Consider the following 23,139-nt stretch of genomic DNA (forward strand, 5'->3'; position numbering starts at 1 on the left):
CAATTAGAGAAAGAAGAATAAAAGAACCCCGAAGTTAGCAGAAGGAAAGAAATCATAAAGGTCAGATCAGAAGTAAATGAAAAAGAAACAAAGAAAACAATAGCAAAGATCAATAAAACTAAAAGCTGGTTCTTTAAGAAGATAAAATTGATAAGCCATTAGCCAGACTCATCAGGAAAAAGGAGAAGACATAAATCAACAGAATTAGAAATGAAAAAGGAAAAGTAACAACTGACACTGCAGAAATGCAAAGGATCATGACAGAGTACTACAGACAGCTATATGCCAATAAAATGGATAACCTGGAAGAAATGGACAAATTCTTAGAAAAGTACAACCCTCCAAGACTGAACCAGGAAGAAATAGAAAATATGAACAGACCAATCACAAGCACTGAAATTGAAACTGTGATTAAAAGTCTTCCAACAAACAAAAGCCCAGGACAGGTGGCTTCACAGGTGAATTCTATCAAACATTTAGAGAAGAGCTAACACCTGTCCTTCTCAAACTCTTCCAAAATATAGCAGAGGGAGGAACACTCCCAAACTCATTCTATGAGGCCACCATCACCCTGATACCAAAACCAGACAAAGATGTCACAAAAAAAGAAAACTACAGGCCAGTATCACTGATGAACATAGGTGCAAAAATCCTCAACGAAATACTAGCAAACAGAATCCAACAGCACATTTAAAGGATCATACACCATGATCAAGTGGCGTTTTTCCCAGGAATGCAAGCATTCTTTAATATATGCAAATCAGTCAATGTGATACACCATATTAACAAACTGAAGGATAAAAACCATATGATAATCTCAATAGATGCAGAAAAAGCTTTTGACAAAATTCAACACCAATTTATGATAAAAACTCTCCAGAAATTGGGCATAGAGGGAACCTACCTCAATGTAATAAAGGCCATATATGACAAACCCACAGCCAACATCATTCTCAGTGGTGAAAAACTGAAACCATTTCCTCTAAGATCAGGAACAAGACAAGGGTGCCCACTCTCTCCACTGTTATTCAACTGAGTTTTCAAAGCTTTAGCCACGGCAATCAGAGAAGAAAAAGAAATAAAAGGAATCCAAATCGGAAAAAAAGAAGTAAAGCTGTCACTGTTTGCAGATGACATGATACTATACACAGAGAATCCTAAAGATACCACCAGAAAACTACTAGAGCTAATCAATGAATTTGGTTAAGTAGCAGGATACAAAAGTAATGCACAGAAATCTCCTGTATTCCTATACACTAACAACAAAAAATCAGAAAGAAAAATTAAGGAAACACTCCCATTTACGATTGGAACAAAAAGAATAAAGTACCTAGGAATAAACTGACCTAAGGAGAGAAAAGACCTGTATGCAGAAAACTGTAAGACACTGATGAAAGAAGTCAAAGGCGATACAAACAGATGGAGAGATGCACCATGTTCTTGGATTGGAAGAATCAACATTGTGAAAATGACTCTACTACCCAAAGCAATCTACAGATTCAATGCAATCTTTATCAAACTACCAATGGGGGCCTTCCCTGGTGGCGCAGTGGTTGAGAGTCCGCCTGCCGATGCAGGGGACACGGGTTCGTGACCTGGTCCGGGAAGATCCCACATGCCACGGAGAGGCTGGGCCCGTGAGCCATGGCCACTGAGCCTGCGTGTCCGGAGCCTGTGCTCCGCGACGGGAGAGGCCAGAACAGTGAGAGGCCCACGTACCGCTAAAAAAAAAAAAAAAAAAAAAATTTGTTTAGCAATCAAACTACCAATGGCATTTTTCACAGAACTAGAACAAAAAATTTTACAATTCGTATGGAGACAAAAAAGACCCCAAATAGCCAAAGCAATCTTGAGAAAGAAAAACGGAGCTGGAGGAATCAGCCTCCCTCACTTCAGACTATACTACAAAACTACAGTAATCAAGACAGTATGGTACTGGCACAAAAACAGAAATATAGATCAATGGAACAGGATAGAAAGCCCAGAGATAGAAAACCCACACACCTATGGTCACCTTATCTTTGACAAAGGAAGCAAGAATATACAGTGGAGAAAAGACAGCCTCTTCAATAAGTAGTGCTGGGAAAACTGGACAGCTACATGTAAAAGAATGAATTTAGAACACTTCCTAACACCATACACAAAAATAAACTCAAAAAGGATTAAAGACCTAAATCTAAGGCCAGACACTACAAAACTCTTAGAGGAAAACAGAGGCAGAACACTCTGTGACATAAATCACAGCAAGATCCTTTTTGACCCACCTCCTAGAGTAATGGAAAAAGAAACAAAAGTAAACAAATGGGTCCTAATGAAACTTAAAAGCTTTTGCACAGCGAAGGAAACCATAAACTAGACAAAAAGACAACCCTCAGAGTGGGAGAAAATATTTTCAAACAAAGCAACTGACAGGATTAATCTCCAAAATATACGAGTAGCTCATGCAGCTCAATAACAAAAAAACAAACAACCCAATCCAAAAATGGGCAGAAGAGCTAAATAGACATTTCTCCAAAGAAGATACACAGAGTGCCAACAAACACATGAAAGAATGCTCAACATCATTAATCATTAGAGAAATAACAAATCAAAACTACAATGAGATATCATCTCACACCGGTCAGAATGGCCATCATCAAAAAATCTAGAAACAAATGCTGGAGAGGGTGTGGAGAAAAGGGAACCCTCTTGCACTGTTGGTAAGAATGTAAACTGATGAGCCACTATGGAGAACAGTATGGAGGTTCCTTAAAAAACTAAAAATAGAGCTACCATATGACCCAGCAATCGCACTACTGGGCATATACCCGGAGAAAGCTGTAATTCAGGAGGAGACATGTCGCACAATGTTCACTGCAGCATTAATTACAATAAATAGCCAGGACATGGAAGCAACCTAAATGTCCATCAACAGATGAATGGATAAAGAAGATGTGGCACATATGTACAATGGAATATTACTCAGCCATAAAAAGAAACGAAATTGAGTTATTTGTAGTGAGGTGGATGGATGAACCTAGAGTCTGTCATACAGAGTGAAGTAAGTCAGAAAGAGAAAAACAAATATCGTATGCTAACGCGTATATATGGAATCCAAAAGAAAAAAAAATGATTCTGAGGAACCTAGTGGCAGGACAGGAATGAAGACGCACGCAGACGTAGAGAATGGATTTGAGGACACGGGGCCGGGGGAGAAGCTGGGACAAAGTGAGAGAGTGGCATTGACATATATACAGTACCAAATGTAAAACAGATAGCTAGTGGGAAACAGCTGCATAGCACAGGGAGATCAGCTAGGTGCTTTTACCACCTAGAGGGGTGGGATAGGGAGGGTGGGAGGAAGACGCAAGAGGGAGGGGATATTGGGGTATATGTATACATATAGCTGATTCTCTTTGTTATACAGCAGAAACTAACACTACATTGTAAAGCAATTATGCTCCAATAAAGATGTAAAAGAAACAAAAAAAAGTCACTTGGTGACCTTGACAAGATTTGCTTTATAGAGTAGTATGGGCAAAGCTTGGAGATTGGAGAATGAGAGGTAAGGAAATAGGGATAGCTATTATGGAGTGGGAGCAGAAAATTGGGACTGGAAAAGGATGTGAGATTAAGAGAGGAATTTGTTTGGTTTTACTTCCTAAACTTTTATTTATTTTCTGAACCTTCTAGATGAGCATTATTTCTTTGGATGTTTGGAGTTAGAAAATCTCCATACAGTGTTATTTTTATTTTTAAAAGCAATAATGGAGGAAAATGTCTTCTTCTGTGATTAATTGCCAGGTTTCTCAAAGGCTAAGCCTATTATAATTAATACGATCATTTCAATATTGATGAACAGTCAATAGAAAGAAATGTAGGAGTTCATTTTCTTGAACATGTTGACTTCCTTTAACGCTTGAGAGTTTCAAACCCTGAAAGTGAAATTGCTTTGGAGCTGGAATGCTCCATTCAGCAGTTTTATTCCAATATTCCCCTTTTTATAAATACAAATGATTAAATGATGACAAAATTTACAAAACAGAAGACAAGTTGGCCTCTTGAAGTACATCTCTGTTAATACTGTGAATTGCCTATATGTAAATATCAACCTCAATCTGAAAAAATGATACACAGAATAATTTTGCAAAAAAGAGAGGAAGAACCTTTTTCCAATTAAAAATGTGTTACACTTATGGAATTTAGCCTGTCACTTTAAGCCAAAAATAGTAATTTTAAAAATTACAGCTCTCAATTCAGTACAGAATATTTGGCTTTTCTGTAATACTTATCATAAGTATTATAATGATTATTATTCTCTATTTGTGGCTTTTACTTTCCATAGATGTTCTTTTTGTTACCACAAGATAGTTATTTCATTCCATTAGAGTTAGTGTCTTAGTTTAGAGACCTGTCTTTTAGAATAAGAAGAGGCTAATTCAATTTTTGCCTTTGTATTTATTGTTTAATTATTCCAAGGCTAAGGAGATAAGCAGTAGAGATTGTTACATCTTTGTTTATAAATTTAAAACATTAGACATAGGCATTACCTTCCAGGGTGTTTGCTTTAAAACATTCTGAAAAGAAAGTCTATAACCATAGATGGTAATTGTTAATACACACACGCAATTCATAATCACAAAAAGGTTTTTTCCTCAGCTGTAACTTTTACATACAATATTAATATATCCCTTGGAGGCTTTGAGAAAGTACTCTGGAGAAATTAACCAGTGCTTGGGACTATGGCCTCTAACGTTTTTTAACATGGTATATATGTCCTAGGTAACCTAAAGTAGTCTTGCCCAGATAAAGGAGGTGTATCCACTCTGAACTTCATGCTTCTGGAAGAAACTTTTATTTTCTACAAATAAGTCATACTAACTATGCTTAAATTTTCAGTCTTTATCACATAATTCTACATCAAAAGATAACCTACAAGACCCCACTGCCAGCAACAGATTACTTCCAGTTTCTTATCTGAACCACACAACCAGAAAATTACTTCAGTGACTGTTACTCCGTTCTTCAAAGAATGGGACGTAACTCATGCCATTCTAAATGCATGGAAGAGGTGTTATTCCATCACATATAATGGGTTCCTTATAGTAGTCAAGTTTGAGCCTCTCACAGAACCCTGGTTGTGAAAGTCTGATAGACGATTCAACTTGATACATAAGGGACATATTAATTATTGATTTTATTGAGAGCCAGTATTATCTTTAAAATAACTTTTAAATCAACCTAAGCTGTTTTAGACTCTCCAAATTCTTTCCCCTCAGATTAAGCTAATTTAAAACTTTCTATTTTAACTGATATTCTGGGTCTCTTAAGAGAAACTTTTACATTGTTATGGCACCTTTTTTTTTTTTTTTCCCCTGAATTTAAGGATTCTGTCCTCTTCTGCCTTGCCCCCAAAGGCAAAAATTGAACGTCATTAAGCTTTTTTATCCTTAGGGTAGTAATGGGTTTTAAAAAAGTACAAAGGGAAGTAGTATACCATGAACCTGTAAGAAATGCATAATTATATTGGTCTTAAATTATGGCAAACCTAATAAGGAAAAATTTTGTGCTTATGTACATTCTCTGGTGGTAGGAAAAGTGTTTACTAATGAATTTAAGCCGTAACTATACATGCAAAAATGTTTTATGCTATTTTGTTATTTTGGGTAGTCTTGTCAACTCTATTCTAATATATTGCAAAATAAATCAAGCACATGATATTAGAATGAAGAATTGATATGTGGATGTTCACCCACAAATAATGTGACTGTCATTTTATAAGCACCGTTAGAGTATTTATTTTTAAAAGACAACATCCAAACCCTAATTACGATGTTTAAAAAATAAGATAACTTTTGATTTTAGGTAGCAGTGATGGCTCTGAACTAAGTGAAGAGACTTCATGGCCTGCTTTTGAAAGGTAAGAAAAATTGCCCATTTAAGCTATTTTGAGTTTATTTTGTCTGTCTTAAAGTATATGATAATGTGAATTTAAAGACATAATATTTATCACATATCTCCAAGGGACTATTTTAGGCTTCCTGCTGGTGGCAAAAAAAAAAAAAGTTAATATTTAAGCCTGGAATTTAGTGTTATCTAGTAAAGACATGTTTATTTGGAGGCTTGACACATATATTTGAATTTTAGTACATTTTAAATTGTAACTTAAAAATAATAATAACCAATCACAGCTTACCTACATATGTGTACAAAAAAAATTATTTCCTTAAATTATGGTTCATTTAAGTAATTTTAAGGCATTTAGTGGAGTGGTCAACTTCATTCATTCTCAGTTAATTTGTCAAGAGCAAAATGACTTAGTAAATTTTAAATTATACTGTAAGTAAAGCAGCTAAAAGTTTGAATTTAAATTGTCATTAATTCAAAGTTTGCACAAAGCACACAGATTTGTACTGAAATAATGTAAGTCATGTTCTGTTTTCTTTTCCTTGATGCTTTAAGCTGTAAGATCTGTCATCTGCTTGTGGCAAATACGCCATATTGATCTTCCAAAATAAGATTTTTCTAAAAACGTAGTCAAACAGTGTAAATAATTGTTATTTAAAAAATATCCATTAGAATTTTACTGTCTTTGACCATTTCCATTCTGCCATTGTCATATTAAGATACTTGAATCATGAGCAAAATAATTGCTCCCTGTTGTATATAAACTGAGCAATCTAAGTTTCTAAGCAACAAGATTAGATTGAATTTTGAATGTCATGTTAAAATTGATGAAGTTGAATATATTCAGTTACCTAAGTCCCTGTCAGTCACTTTTTAATAGAAAACAATTATACTAACTGTATATTTGAAATTGAACTATACATACTTGAATTGGTAAATTTCATGATGTAACTGGAAAATTAGATCCTTGTTCTTGAAACTTAATAAAGATTTCTCACCATTATGTGATTAAGATTTTACTTGCAAATCTAATATTTCAAACTACTTTTGAACCTTTCTACTCTAATTGTCAGTGTTCCTAAGTTTTGTTCTCTTTGTTTTGGGGGATTTTTAACAATTTTTTTTACATATTATTTCTCTTTCAACTTTTTCTTTCAATCTCTTTATTTGGGTTTGCCTGAAACAGGAAAAACACAAGAGTTGCCTCTGGCTTGCTGTCTGTACAAATTGTCTTATTAGTTCTTTCCCTCTAGTAAGAACATAATATCATCAGATGTTGATTTCAGAGTGTACTGTATTTAAGTAAGAAACATTGATGAACAGAATTGTTCCTCAAATCGCATGAGTTATGAGCGAGTAACCAGAATGGTGTTGTGTTAAATAATCTGTTCTTATCCCAGCAGGTTACTTATGAAGATGGTATTTAACAGTATTAACCTTCACATCTCAAAACAGTATTTTTCTTTTGACAGAATTTTTGCTTTGCAGATATTTGCAGCCAAAAGCATGTACTGTGCTTGTGCCAAGTTTAAATCAGTGGCTCTTGGGACATTTTGAGAGCAAATTAATGCTGCCCAGCAAGACTCAGACATGAAATATTAAAAAGTGAATAAAGAACTAGGATTTAAAATGCTACCTGTGGATAGTGAACTTCGAAAATAGACATCAAATATGTTGCCCCTTAAGTTGCTAAAATAATACTTTCTGTTTTAAATATCATTTATCAACAGTGCTACTTTTGGCTTTTCCTAGGCAAAGAAGTAACAGTGTTTCTACGTGTGTGTGTGTGTGTGTGTGTGTGTGTGTGTGTATTTCCTTTGTTAAGTATCACATGCCATTTTGGATGAATATTAACTCATACCATTTTTATCATTTATTGGCTTTATCATGTATTCATTTTAATTGATGTGGAAATAGAAGACTGCCTTATTTATTACTCAGTTCATCTCTTTTGGTAGTTTTCTTGGATTTTATATAAAAGAAAGGAAAATAAGGTGTTTAAGCCACATTACTTTTTTTTTTTTTTTTTTTTTTTTTTGCGGTATGCGGGCCTCTCACTGTTGTGGCCTCTCCCGTTGCGGAGCACAGGCTCCGGACGCGCAGGCTCAACGGCCATGGCTCACAGGCCTAGCCGCTCCGCGGCATGTGGGATCCTCCCGGACCGGGGCACGAACCCGTGTCCCCTGCATCAGCAGGTGGACTCTCAACCACTGTGCCACCAGGGAAGCCCTAAGCCACATTACTTTTAAGTTTATAGGTCACATTGCTTTTAGCTGTCTTTATAGGGGCATACAATAAAAATTTATTGTTATATAAATCCAGGTATCATATTTAAAGTGGAATCCAAGAACTGGAATATGAACAAAAGGATATTTTAAGTATTTTTCAGGCTTTGATAGTGTTTGGTTATAAATACCTCTTTAATTATTTTAGCAGATTTGTGAAAGTGAATGTATATAAATATATGGTTCGAACTAATAAACACCTTTAAGTATTTATAGTCAATAGTAGAAGAAACAATAATTTGAAATTTATGCTGTATGCTTTAAAAAAAGAAAGAGGAGCAATCACATACTATCCTTTTGTAGGATTTAGAAAGCTGTATTACACAAAGAAATTATAATGCTGTTCTAGGTTATGATGATGATTGTGTGAGTAAAAGTAATATATACAATTTATAATGGAATCCAACAGGAACAGATTATACCATTCTCTCGGCCCGGTGACAAGAGTGGCACGAAATGGCTATCGAAGCCACGTGAAGGCCAGCAGGTACAATTCCCCTGCATTCAGGGGTCACAGAACTCCCCTCTGGTGTTGGTGATTGGCTTACACGGGTGTGGTCTCATATTATTTCTGTTCTTTCTCAACTAATTGGTTTAAAAACTAAACAAAATGCCCATGAAAACTTTCTTTCCAAGATTTAATCTAGAGATAAATTTGAACTATTCTTTCTGATCCCAGAGCTAATTGCTAGAACTTGCATCTTTATGTCAACATTTTTAAATAATTCCAAATCTGTCGCTTTTTAACTGCACAGGTCTTTCTAATGTTGCTGATTATTGGATAAGCAGTACAAAAATCCACTTGTTATTCAAGGCTGCAATCGAAGAATTTACTACATTCAATTTATCTTTTTTAAGAATTTTTCAGGTTAACTTCAGGTCCTGAATTTAGACAAGTCTTTTTTATTAAATAATATTTCTGTGTTTAAACTCATGTTCATTCAGTTGTTTATCTTGTTAAACCTGGTCTCTTTCTGTACTACAGTAGCTGCAGAAGAAAATAAGTATGGTAGATTGATTGGGGGCTAGAGGTTAACAGTAATGGATAATCCACCAATTCTCATAATACAACAAAATACCAGACTTTAAAGTTAATTTTATGTCAATTTAATGGTGTCTAATCTCCTTGAATATATACCCCCTTGAATATAAATAGCTCCAGCATGAAATTTCTAGTGGTTTCTAAGTTTTTAAGTCACTTTGAAGACACCTAAATAATAAAAAAAGGATAAACTTGCAAACTTCAGGTTTCTTCACTGTTGTAGCAATTCTGCAGCTCATGTCAAATGACCGGAGGAATGACAGATTTTTTTTTTTTAATCAGTGTGTTATGTTTTAATTGACTTATATAGGAATTGTTCTTATTTTAACTGTTGGACCTTAAATGAGTCGGGAAGAGAGATTTAGATGTTTGATTATTATTTTGTGACGGTTTTCTTAAGATACAAGAAAAAGAAATCTTGAGTTTGGAGTTATTCCTTTCTTGGAGAGCTGTTAAGCTATAATCACTTAGATGCATTGCTGACATTAAAATGTCATCAAATTTTATTGCAGAAAGTTGGTTTTTTAAATATGTTGTTAATCGCCTTCATTACTTCTTTCACCTATTTTAGAATTAAGCATGGGTTTTCTTTTGCTTTTTTCCTTTTGATTCTGCTATTTTTATTTTGAGTTTTATATGCGTAAATACTTTTAACAAATAGAATCCTCATCTTTCCCACTAGGACTTAAGTTTCTACTGGGGAAAAAAAGGTTTCAGCAGTGCTGCAGTGTGGCATGTTAAGAAGAAAAGTCTTAAATCCCTAATTTAATCTTTACTAGGGTGAATCTCTGTATTCTTTCTAAATTATACTTGTTCAGATATGCAATAAAATGTGTTTTTTAACCATCTGCTGACTTCAGTAACTTCCTGTTAATTTTGTGACAGCTTACAAATTTCAGATCAGTAAGCCTTTATAATTGTCAGTGTCTTCTTATTCTGAATAAAGTAACAGTTTTAAAATTAAGAATAATTACATTTTATTTAAGTACCTACTTGATAATCACTAAAGCGCTTATATGTTCTTTTCTTCATTTCATTATTATAGTTCTGCAGAATCAGAAGATTTGGCAGTACATTTATATCCAGGAGCTGTTACTATTCAAGGTGTTCTCAGGAGAAAAACTTTGTTAAAAGAAGGCAAAAAGCCTACAGTAAGAATTTAATATATTTTAATACACGTTCTAAAATTAAGCAAATGAATAGGACCCTAAAAAATATGAAGACAGTTGAAATAAAATATATTTCAGATATATAATACACTTGAAATAATTTAAGATACACCTTTGCCTCACAATGTTATTTAATTTAAAGTGTTATTATACCTGCCATATAGATTTTGGTTAAATAATACATTTTGGGTGTTTAAATCAAGATGCTCCTGTACTTCTCTTTGCTCCCTAATATAGTTCTTAGAGAACCTTGAAAATATATCCCGTTAAGAAGTATTTTAAGTAGTAAGCTTAGAAGAAATAGAAAACAGAGTGACAGCCCCAAAAAATAGAATTCAACCAATTTTGTTTGGTCAGTCCTAAGTAGAATGTATTGAGTGGACGTGATAAGAATATTTGAGATAAAGATTTCAGAAGTGATGAAACTCGAAGCTAAGGTGGTGGAAGTGAAGTGGAGCTAAAGATCTTTGGCACTGAGAAAGCAGAGTGACTGAGAAGCCAGTAGCATTTGCGTAGTATATTCATGTGTCTGTCCTCTCCAGGTAGCATCTTGGACGAAATATTGGGCAGCTTTGTGTGGGACACAACTTTTCTACTATGCTGCCAAATCTCTAAAGGCTACAGAAAGAAAACATGTAAGTATTCCTGTTCCAAGTTGTTAGCATACTTTCACAGCCTCTTCATGATTGTAAAGAAAGTAGATCTAATGCGATGCAAGGGTTTGGGTTTTTTCCCACATTCTAACCCAGAAGTTCTTACACTTTCCTTGTTGGAATATTATAATGGAATTATTTTTGTTTAGTAAGACCATTCCAAGGAAGGTCTTGGAACAACTTCCATATTTTGTAGTTTCGTTTTTGAATGCTATTTTTCCATTGCAAATGTCAAAACTGCACACTACAAGTATCTATCTTCACTTCCAAGCCCTCTCAAACCTGGGTTTTTTGGGTCAGAAAATGGTTGAAAACTATCGCCTTGGAGTCTCGTTTCCTAATTTGTAAAATATGAAAGATTCGGACCAGCATCTCTGGTTCTTTCCACCTCAGTCTCTGTTTGAGTGATTTTCCCAGCAGTGAAGAGGAATAATAGTTACTAAGGTTACTGTGATCACCTTCTTGTGTTTAAAAGAAGCTTTGAAATGCTCTTTTCTCCAGATGTAGAATCTTCCTATAAATCTTTTTTTTTGCATGCTGTTTTTTCTATGCCAGTGATACAGTATTTGAAAATGGAAAACTAAGTTTCCATTTTCCATGTTGCGTTAACACAGTCCCCTGGAGAGGAATTTTATTTCTAAATTGTGTATTTTGGGGGTGGGGGGGGGGAATTAAGTGGTTTACCATACTGAGGAAAGGTAAGCCACTGAAAAAAAAAATTAAGTTCTTTTACTACTTATACGTTACCCAGTGATACTGCATAATTCAGAGAAGACCTTCTTTTTTTTTGGAGGCGGTAGGGGGGCGGCGGGGGAGGGCATTTATCACTTCACGTTTTTTTATTCTAACAATGGCTCTTAAAAACTATAACACACACACATTACTTGTATACATTTTAATATCAGGTATTACTTCACCAAACACTTTGACTAAATTTACTGGGATTCAGTGTTTTTTTGTTTTGTTGTTGTTTTGTTTTGTTCCTTTTAGTAAGAATAATCCCTAGTTTGAAGTTTGGTTGGATGAGGCCAGTTACAAGTTCAACTTCAGACATTATCATTAGAGAAGCTTTTCTTTATTCTCACAGTTTTAGCCCTTTAATCACACCAGGGGTAGAGGAGAATACGTTTTCGGTTTAAATGAATGTGGGAAGTGCCATATGATAGCATCACCTACCTTTCCTTATCAGCGGTACCCATACCTTGTCACTGTCCTGAATTTCATGTTAATCATTGTCTTGCTTTTCTTTAGAGTTTACCACATATGTTTCCTTAAACAGTACATTGTGTCATTCTTTAATTGTACCTGAATGGAATCATACAAATTCCTGAGCACTGACTTTTTTGCTCACTCTTATGTTAGAATTATCTAGATATAGTCCTCACATTGAGGTGAAGGACTGTTTTTTGTATTCTAGTCAAATTGACTATAATGCCCACATACCTGACAAAGCTACAGTTTAGTTTCACTAGAACGTTTTACAGAGTAATTGCCTCTGGTTAGTACTGCTGTACTCAAAGGAGGGGGGAAAAAAAAGGGTGATATAGCTAAATTAAATTGTCATCTTCAGATATAGTTAACTGTTCACTTAGCCACTTCCAGAGACTTGGCTGGATTTCACTTATTATAAAGAAGTTGACTATGATAAAGAAGTAAAATGTATAAGGTAAATTTTTTTTTGCTTTTTCCTAACTTTAATTAGAAAGAAGCCAAATTAGAGAATTGATTAAATAACTGAATTTGTCCTCTAATACATATGTTAAATATCTTTTTGTGTTTGGCATTGGTACTTATACATAGAGAATAATAATATGCTAGTTTGGGCTTTTAATTATATGAAGTGATAAATAATGCATATGAAATGTTTAGAAATTAGAGCATAGTGGGCTGTGAAGGGAGCCCAACTGAGTGCCGAGGAAATGGGCTGTATTCCTCATCTTTTCTAATTTAAACTGTTAAGATTAAAGAAAATTATAAGAACAAAATAGAGTATAGAGACAAGTCCATGTTTATATTTAGTATCAATTTTAGGATAGAAAAGATAGGGCACAGAACTAGAAGCAATGAAGGAAAAAAAATTTTAATCATTTTCAAACAGTTAAAATACAAATTGGAAGAAAATATTAGCTATACATAAGCAATAGATAAGAGATTAAAATCTTTTATATAAACACAGCACCATCTATGTAGTGTTCTTGCCAAAAATTTAACCTGAATTTAATCATGAAGAAACAATTAAATCCACATTGTGGAACATTCCTATAAGACAACTGGCTTGGATTCTTAAGACCAAAATTTGGCAGATGGAATAGGGTAGGGGGACAGAAGGACTGTTCTAGATTAAGAGAAACTAAAGAGTCTTGACAGCTAAATGCAATGTATGTACCTTGGTTTAATCTTGGAGGAAGTCTTTTTAAGCTATAAAGCTCATAATTAGGACAATCAAAGAAATTGTAATATGGACTTTATATGATTGTGACTGTTAAATTTCTTGAATATGTTACATTGTGGTTATATAGTAGTATATTCTTAGGAGATACATGTTGAAATATTTAGAGTCCAATGTTATGTGTGCAGCTTACATTTAAATGTTCAAAGAGATCAAGCAAATGAAAAATGTAGATATATGGGTAATCATTGTAGCATTGTTTCAACTTCTCTGTAGTTTGAACCTTTTCAAAATTAAAAGCTGAGGAGGAAAAAGTGTCACCAATGAAAGTATACCTGTTCATATGTATATAAATAAATGTGGGAGGAGGAAATCTGGAAGCCTACACCTCTATGTTTTATTGCTCTCTAAAGTATGAATGTTTTTGCCTGTGAGGAGCAGAGCAGACTTGGGAAGAGAGAATAACTGGGAAGAAAGGAGGGGGACTATGGTTTTATTATGTCTATATTTTTGAATGTTTTAAGGTGAAAACATTCACTGTAAAATTATTTTTAATTGAAGTGTATTCATTTAAAAAATTTTTTTGCAGATATGTTTGAGCCTATCTCTGCATAGTAATGAGTGAATAAATACTGTTTGATAAGTTAAAATTTAAAAACCAAGGCTACACCTGAAAAAGAAATCTGTAACCTATATAAAGACCTTCCACAACTCAGTAAGAATAAAACAACAGTAGAAAAATGGAATAGGGAGATAAAGAAGGTGAAATATAAATGGTTAATAAACATGAAAAGGTGATGAACCTCACTAGGTATCAAAAACACAGATTAAAGAAGATGCCCATTTTTTTGGCCATTAGGCAGAAATTTTAATGATTGATAATATAACACTAGCCAGGATGTAGGGAAACATAGACAGTTGGTGGAAATTTAAATTGGTATTGTTTTTGTGGTGGACAATTCTAGTCAGTATATAACTTAATAACCAGCGATTCTTTATCTGAAAGTCTGTCCTATGGAAATCCTTGAACAAGTGCACAGATATCTATAGAAGAATATTCCTGGAATATTTATAGTATCAGAAATCTGCAAACACTGAAAATACTTATTATTAAGGAAATACTGATAGGTAAAAACCACAAGTCAGAGTAAGTATACCCCCATTTGTATATAAAAACCAACAGCAACAGAAAAGTCAGTCTTTGGTGTAATGCATAGAGAAAGGTCCAGATGGCTACACCCCAAAGGATGATGAATTCTGGGGAGTGGGATGAGATTCAGCTGGTGGTTGAGGGCATTTGTACTCTATGTAAAGGGGCTTATACTGTTTGAATTACTTTTTTTTTAATTGAAAAAAGAAGCAATTGATGCAGATGTTTTGGGGGCTAGGAAAAGAATATTAGAAAATCATGCTATCTGCTTTGACATAAATTATTAGCTGTGAAATCAGCTGTTCTGTAGTATTGCCAATTTGATTCTCCATAGTATTAAAACTTCCTAATCCCTTTGGCTTTCATTTTTGTAGTACCCATGTTGTTACAAATAATGTGATGTGTTCCTTCTTTTCCCCATTTCTTTAAAATGTGAAACATATACATGCAAAGATATATAGTATACATGTACATTTTAAAGAATAATAAATAAAATGAACACCTCTATAACTCCACGCAGCATAAGAAGACAGAGCATTACCAGAACCGTCCAAGACTTCCCAGATAGCATCCTCTTCCTTCCTTATCAGCCACACCCACAGCCTATCACTGTCCTAAATTTCATGTTCATCACTGCCTTGTTTTTGTTCAAGATTTTACTATATATGTTTCCTTAACACATTATCTCATTTTTGAACTGTACCTGAATGGATTCACATATATAATTTTAAGCAGTCCATTTGTTGCTTAATATATTGTTGATGAGATTCATCACTGTTGATGCATATAGCTGTCCTTTATTCCTTTTCACACTTGAATAGTCTTCCACGTTATGAATCTGCCATAATTTATTCATCATTCTACTGATGGATATTTGGATGCTTTCCAGGTTATTGCTGTATCTAACAGAGCTACTATGAATATTTTTGTGCATATGTTCTCTAGATTATATACCAAGGAAGGCAAACGTTCAACTTTACAAGAAAATGCCAAATTGATTTACGTACTCACCAACAGCATAATGAGGTTTTTCATTGTTCCACACCCTCACCATACTTGTTGTCAGGCTTTTTAATTTTGGCTAACCTAGTAAATATGAAATGGTACCTTGTGATTTTAATGTACACACCCCAGATTATTAATGAGTTTGAAGTTTTTTTCATGTTGTTGGTCATTCATGTTTCTTCTCTAAAATGCCTGGATAAATCTTTTGCTTATTGGATAGCGTGTTTTCTTACTAATTGGTAAAGGTTCCTTATATACTCTGGATACTAATCTATTAGCAGTTATGTGTTACTAATATCTTCTTCCAATTTGTTTGATTTGTTTTTTTTTTACTCTCTTTGTGATGTTTTTAGTGAATAGTTCTTAATTTTAAAGTAATAAAATTTATCCTTTCCTTTATGCATAACAGTTTCTGAGTCATGTTTTTAAAGTAAAATACTTCTCTAACCGGAGATCATCAAGATATTCTCCTATAATTTCTACTAATAGATTTAAAGTTTTGCAATTTGCTTTAAAATCCTTGATCCACCTGGAGTCAGAGGGGTGTGTGTGTGAAATGTGTTATGAAATAGGCATTCATTTTGATTTTTCTGCACGGATGAGAAATTTTCCTGGCACCATCTATTGAACAGTCCATTCTTCCTTCACTGATCTGCAGAGCCCACTCTTATCGTTTGAGTTTGCATCTGTGTGCACAGATTGCTTTCTAGACTTCCATCGCCCTGTCAGTCTGTCCTTGTCCCAGTAGCTCATGGTCTCAGTTACTGTAGATTTATAAGTCTTGTGTAGCAAGGCAAGTCCAGCCTAATTCTTCAGGAGTGTCTTGGCTATTTCTGATCCTTTGCTCTTATATGTAAGTTTTAGAATCAGCTTCTCAAGTTCCACATAAAACCCTACTGGAATTTTTATTGAAATGACACTGAATCTGTAGACCAATTTAGGGAGAATTGGCATCTTTACAACATTGAACCTTTTTCTTCATCTCATGGTTTTTCTCTGTTGATTTAGGTCTTCTTGAAAGTCTTAACTGTTACACTTTCCTGTATGTCTTTTGTTACATATATTACTAGGTACCTTTCCTATAAGTGACTTTTATAATTCTAGTGTATAAAATTGCAGTTGACTTTTTTTTTTTTTTTTGCGGTACGCGGGCCTCTCACTGTTGCGGCCTCTCCCGTTGCGGAGCACAGGCTCTGGACGCGTAGGCTCAGCGGCCATGGCTCACGGGCCCAGCCGCTCTGCGGCACGTGGGATCTTCCCGTACCGGGGCACGAACCCGTGTCCCCTGCATCGGCAGGCAGACTCTCAACCACTGCACCACCAGGGAAGCCCGCAGTTGACTTTTATATTGATCTTTTCCAAGCATCCTTGCTGATCTTTCTTATTAACTTGGTGGATTTTCTGTGTAGATAATATCATGTGTGAATAATGGCAGTTTTATTTCTTCCTCACCCTTATACCTTTTATTTCTTTCCTGTTATCTTAGTGTGCTGACTAGGTCTTCCAATTCAGTGTTGGATGGAAGTAGCAATGGTGGACATCCTTGTCTTAAAACTGATTTTGAAGTGTTTTTAGCATTCTACCCTTGAGCATGCGTTGCAGGGTTTTGGCTTGGGTTTTGTTTTGTTTTGTTTTTTTCTTTCCTGCTTTGTTTTGTTCGGGTTTTGTGGGGGGTTTGTTGTTGTTTGTTTGGTAGGTACTCCTTATTGAATTAGGAAATTCTGTTCCATTCCAAGTCACACAGATATGCATTATATTTTAGCAAATGGTTTTATTTTACATCAACTGAGTTGATCATACTTTTTTCTTTTAATGTTAATATGGTGATTTATTTTAACAATTTATCTAAAGTTGAACTAAGCTTGCTTTCATGAAATAAACCGAACTTAGTTGCAGTCATTGATTTCTAACATTAAATCACCCTCATATTCCTGGGATAAATCCAGTTTGGCCATCATGTACCAGCTTTTTTATACACTGCTAGATTCAGTTTGCCAAAATTTTATTTAACATTTTTTCATTTATGTTCATGAGTAGGATTAACTTAAATTTCTTGCTTTTATAACAGTCCTTTTTTTTCCATTACTAAAGTGTAACTTTATAAAAAAAAAGAATAACTAGACAAGCATGCTAAGAATACCTTCTTTTTGAGAAATACAGGCAAGAATATATTATTAAGAATTGTGATGGCGGTGCTGATTCATTAAATCATCAGGTTATCAGGTTTAAGATAACACCCCTATTACATTGGTACACCTTAAACTTATACAATGTTATATGTCAGTTATATTCAGTAAAGGGTGTGTGTGTGGAGATAACACCTCTATTAAAATGAAAGTGTGTTTCCTATAACGAAGGGGTGAGGTGTAGCACAGTAACAAAAAAAAAAAACAATAGAGAAAAATTTACCAGATCTACTAACAGATCATGGTCTTTGGGAGTGGACGCTAGGACAGTTAACTTTTGATGAAGAGTTGAAGCTGGGAAAGATCTGGAAAGTATAAGAGACTATCTGAAGAGGGCATGCCTACATGGAATTTAGTAGTAAGAGACCGGGAGCAGACCTGACCAGCGTGAAATCTCGTCTCTCTCTAGGAGAAACTGAAAATATGCTCTCTAACAGTTAATTTTTACATAGAATAAGCCATAAATTTTGTTTCCATTAATTATTTTTTTTATCTCTCAGTTCAAATCAACATCAAATAAGAACGTGTCTGTAGTAGGATGGATGGTGATGATGGCTGATGACCCGGAACATCCAGATCTCTTCTTGCTGACTGACTCTGAGAAAGGTGAATCATTAAAATAACTAGGGCTTAAGGTATTGCATGTACACAACTTTCGATAAGCCAAAATTTATCAATAGTTTAACTGGAATACACGACTAGGGGCATTGTTTGTGTAGTTCACTCTCTTGGGAAATATTTGTGTCACATAATGTAATGTATACTAATGATAGCAATATTTTTAGATATCAATATCTATTAATTGCTTATTTAATAAGCGTATTAAATAAGCTTATTTTCTTTGCTACATGGGCATAAGCTTGAAATTAAAAACCCAAATAATCCCTAGAGAGCTAATAACCAGAAAAGGAAGGAGGGAATTTGAGAATCTATAGACCACTGTTAACTTTAAAATCTCAGATTTACAATATGCAGTACCCCTTCATTTATATTCTGAGATCATTTGTTATTCTTAAGCTCTGAATGTGGCAGAAGTTTTCCTTTAAATGATTTTTATTCCATTACTTTTAATTAAATTGGTAATTTGACTCAAACCACTTTCCAAATAAGTATAATTTTAATTATAATACTTAGCTTACAATGTATAGAGACATTTATGAGTGAAAGTGTTGGCTATTGACCCTAGGAGTTTTAAAAACTTTAAAACTTTAAAAGTGGATGAGAGAGGTTGGAGGGTGGGCTGTGTAGTAGAATCAGATCATACCTTCTCACCCTGCCTGTGCCAGTTGTGGAAACCTCAGTGGTCATCAGAACAGATCCTCATGTGGTTGCAGCTCTTCCTTCGTAAAATCTGCCAGCTGTTGATAAGCACCACAAAGGAAGCCAGAAAGAAAATTCTTTCATATCTGCCCAGAATCTTCCACTTCAGCAGCTCACTACTACTAAAATGAAGTTATATTACCTTTTACTGACTGTAAAATTATACTCTGACTTCTGTTTATTTAGAATGCATATCCATAGATATTCTGCTTTTAGGATATTGTGGTACTTTAAGTAAAAATTTAAGAAAATATGCAGAAAAAGTTAGTGCAGAAAAAAATAATAGCAAAATGTTATGTTTTTAGATGAAATAGGTTGACTTACAGAGTAAGGAGCTCCTACTCAACATTCTGAATTCAAAGCCCCAGCCTCCACCCTGCCAATCCCAAAGGCCTTCATTATTTATAAAAGATCATTTTCATGGGGTTCAGTTAACAAATTATTTGTCTTCCATCAGTTCCTTAGTGTGTTTGACAGAACCGTTTCAGAGTACAAGGTTTTTATGAAGTCTGTACTGATGGTCTTTTTCAGGGAGGAGAGAGTAGGTAAATGGCAGCTGTGGCCAGCTGATCAGATACGTCTGCTATTTAGGTTGATCTAATGTTTGCATCTGTGTTTAACAAGCAAAACAGTGTTATTTTAGTAATTAAACATTTGGTGAAGAAAGCTGTTGCCTCTGAAAGTGAAAAAAAGTCTTTGAGAAAATCTCAAAGAAGAGCTGTATAACGCCTGCATATAGATGAGGCTCTTGAGCCATTGAATTCAGTTATAAAGGAAAGAGTAGCACTCAGTAAGAATTGGGAGATAAAAAGAACTCAGGTCAGTGAAAAAGGGGAATTAAGCTCAACTTAGGGCACCTGTACTACATAAGTCCTTTCTTCTTTTCTCAGTTTATTACCTTAATACATATAAACATATAAAATATCCTTATTATGTGTCAGTTTTGAATTAGAGTCAACATAAGGTCTAAATACCTACAACACACATGAAACAAATGAATTTCTAATTTTCTAAAAGAGAAAAAGTTGCCTTCTCAGATTTTTCACATAAGCCCTCACTAGACCTAGAAATTTCTCTAATAATTTTGACAAATGTTAACTAAAAACTAAAAGCATAGGTTATATTGATGTTAGCTGATTAATCCTTAATCACATTAAATAGCTAATATTTAAGTGTTAAACATGTTAAAGCATTCTGGCCTATAAAAATTCAGTATTAGCATCTACTAATATTTAGATCATCTAAATAGTGCTGAGAAGTGATATCCTGCACTCTCATCCACTCATACAAATCTAGAGAAGCCAAACAATTATTATTATTTTTTTTTTTTGGCTGCGTTGGGTCTTCGCTGCGTGCGGTCTTTCTCTAGTTGCGGTGAGCGGGGGCTACTCTTCGTTGCGGTGCGCAGGCTTCTCATTGCGGAGGCTTCTCTTGCTGCGGAGCACAGGCTCTAGGCACACGGGCTTCAGTAGTCGTGGCTCGTGGGCTCTAGAGTGCAGGCTCAGTAGTTGCGGCACATGGGCTTAGTTGCTCCGCGGCATGTGGGATCTTCCCAGACCAGGGATCGAACCCGTGTCTCCTGCATTGGCAGGTGGATTCTTAACCACTGCGGCACCAGGGAAGCCCCAAACAATTATTTTATTTAAATATACTTTAAAGAGCATTTAAGGAGGCAAAATACTTCTTTTCCAATTCATAAACAGCAAAACAGTGACTTTCTGCATAAATGATAGCACGTGAATGTAGCACAGAGAACTCTTCGTTTTATATGTATTGGAAAATCAGGTGTTAGAGAAGTAGAATTCTTAAACGGAGAACTGTCATCAATTTTTATTGTTTCCCTTTGTTTTTAATAATTTTAGGAAATTCATACAAATTTCAAGCTGGCAGTAGGATGAATGCAATGCTGTGGTTTAAGCACTTGAGTGCAGCCTGCCAAAGTAACAAACAACAGGTAAGCATCTCTCTTAACCCTCAAAATAGTCCATAAATTGCGAATATATTTAAAAGAGTTCCAAAGAGAAGTAAGTGGACTCATTTTTGGAGTGAAGTAGGGAAACTGTTCATATTCTATTTCTTGTTGACCACAGTCAGCAAGACATGAAGTCCACATTTTAGAGAGGAGATGGGTAATAAACAAGCGAACAAATAACAAAATTTCAAGTAGTAAAAACCGTATGAACAAAATAGAATTACATGATACGGAGTGATGGGAGTAGAGACAGACTTTAAATAAATAAGAGTGAACAGCAAAGATCTCCCTAAGGAGATGACAGTGACATGAATGACAGGAAGGAAGGGCCATGTGAAGATAAGGGGGAACAAAGTTCTGGTGGAGGGAAGAGTAAGTGCACAAAGACCCTGAAGATGGAACAAGCTTCAGGTGTTCAAAACAGGGAACTGTAGCCCTTGTTGGGAGAATGTAGTGGGAGGCAAGGAGACTCTAGAGAGGTAAAAATATGATGGCACCTTAACAAAAATTATTCTGATTTGTCTTTACTTGTTCTATTGACAATTTTATGCGGGTTCCTGTGCTTGCAGTGAAACCCAAAACTATGTGGACTTTTTGTTTGTTTTTATTTTTACTGAAACAAAGATGGTCTAACTCAAAGGCTTTCAGCTACAAAGGGGAATGAATCCATAGTGGTGTTTTCCCCAAACCCGGTTGCAGATTTAAAGTTGAACCATGAATTGGTAGGGCAGACATAAATAAACATAGACTTTTTTAGGCCAGTTTTCAGTTGAATATATTTGAAAATTTTATTGTCTTAAGGTACTGAAATACAGAAGTATATGGTAAGTGTTATCAATAGCTAATTTTGAATAATATAATACATTATACAAGTTTATGAAGGTTATAAACGTATTTTCCACTGTGTGCTATCAGGACCCAAGTTATTATCCCTTTTTTGATAAAGGAAGAAACTAAGGCTCGGAAATCCTAAATGACCTACACAGGGTCAAACAAGTAAAAAATCGTGGACCTGAGATGACACAAACTCTGTCTTCATCCTGTAGATTCATTCTTCTTAAATATTGTTGGAATGGGCCTTGTTCTCTTACAATTTTTATTTCAAAAATATATGAAAGACTAATAGCAATATTTGGTACCATTCTTAACAATGTCCCTTAAGGACATGAAATACCATAGAGCAAAAATTACTTTCTTGCCCCTGTCAAGTTAGTGTCTGGGACAGAATGAAGGAAACAAACCTTCTTTTGCCTAAACCAAGTTTTTCAGGATTCAGCTCCATGCCGTACATTTTCTTTAAATGTAGCTTAAAGTACTGTATCATTTCTTTTCAATCTCAAGTTTCAAGATTAATCTAGACAGGGTATGCGTACCAGCATAGAGGTTCAATTTCTTTTTATTATATTAGTGGACTTTGCTACTGAATAAGCCAACCAGATGTGTATAAATGGGGTTTTTTTAATTTGTTTGTTCCTATACTTGGAAGAATCAGAGAAGTAGCAAATTTATAAATAGAAGCTGTGAAATTTGAAAACTTTTAGTAGAAGACTCTAACTCAGGTACAACACCTTAAACCATAGTCAGGCAACTTAGGAGGAAATGAAAGTGTTACTTTATTAAAATATTGGTTTTCTTAGAACCAGACCCTGAGAATTTATACTTTAATTTAAGCACTCTTGGATTTGTATTGTTGTATTTATAGTTCAGTTATGATTATATTGTCAAATAATTTTTCATTCAGAAGCTGACACACATAAGAGATTAATCTTTTTTTTTTTTTTTAGTATCCCAGGTTTTCAGAAAAAGGTTGCTAAAGTGTGGGAACTGTTAAGCTCTTTTAAAGGACAGAGTAATGACCACTGATGCATGAATTTCTCTACCAGCACAACTTTGGAAAACTGGTAGTAAAAGTTAAGAGCATTTTTTTTTAGCATGGTGAAGCCCTCTTTAGTCCTTGACTAGAGGGTTCATTAATTTTTAAAAACAAAATATATTCATATTTCTAAGAATTATTGTTGAATTTCAGACTTAAAAGAAATCAAATTAAATTTGATCCAGTCTATAAGCAGCAAACTGTTATAT

General features: G+C 34.6%; 1 protein-coding gene across 1 annotated transcript in view; it reads left to right on the plus strand.

Annotated features, from left to right (window-relative positions):
- The window catches only part of RALGPS2 (Ral GEF with PH domain and SH3 binding motif 2), a 163,136-nt gene that overhangs the window by 133,711 nt on the left and 6,286 nt on the right, over positions 1 to 23,139 (plus strand). The window contains exons 14-19 of the mRNA XM_082655989.1: positions 5,845 to 5,899; positions 8,581 to 8,658; positions 10,259 to 10,364; positions 10,925 to 11,017; positions 18,266 to 18,371; positions 20,948 to 21,039. Coding sequence (XP_082512115.1) covers positions 5,845 to 5,899; positions 8,581 to 8,658; positions 10,259 to 10,364; positions 10,925 to 11,017; positions 18,266 to 18,371; positions 20,948 to 21,039 — 530 coding nt within the window. The remainder of the gene's footprint in view (positions 1 to 5,844; positions 5,900 to 8,580; positions 8,659 to 10,258; positions 10,365 to 10,924; positions 11,018 to 18,265; positions 18,372 to 20,947; positions 21,040 to 23,139) is intronic.

This window comes from Grampus griseus, assembly GCF_964374135.1.
Source record: "Grampus griseus genome assembly, chromosome: 1".
Classification (NCBI taxonomy): Eukaryota; Metazoa; Chordata; class Mammalia; order Artiodactyla; family Delphinidae; genus Grampus; species Grampus griseus.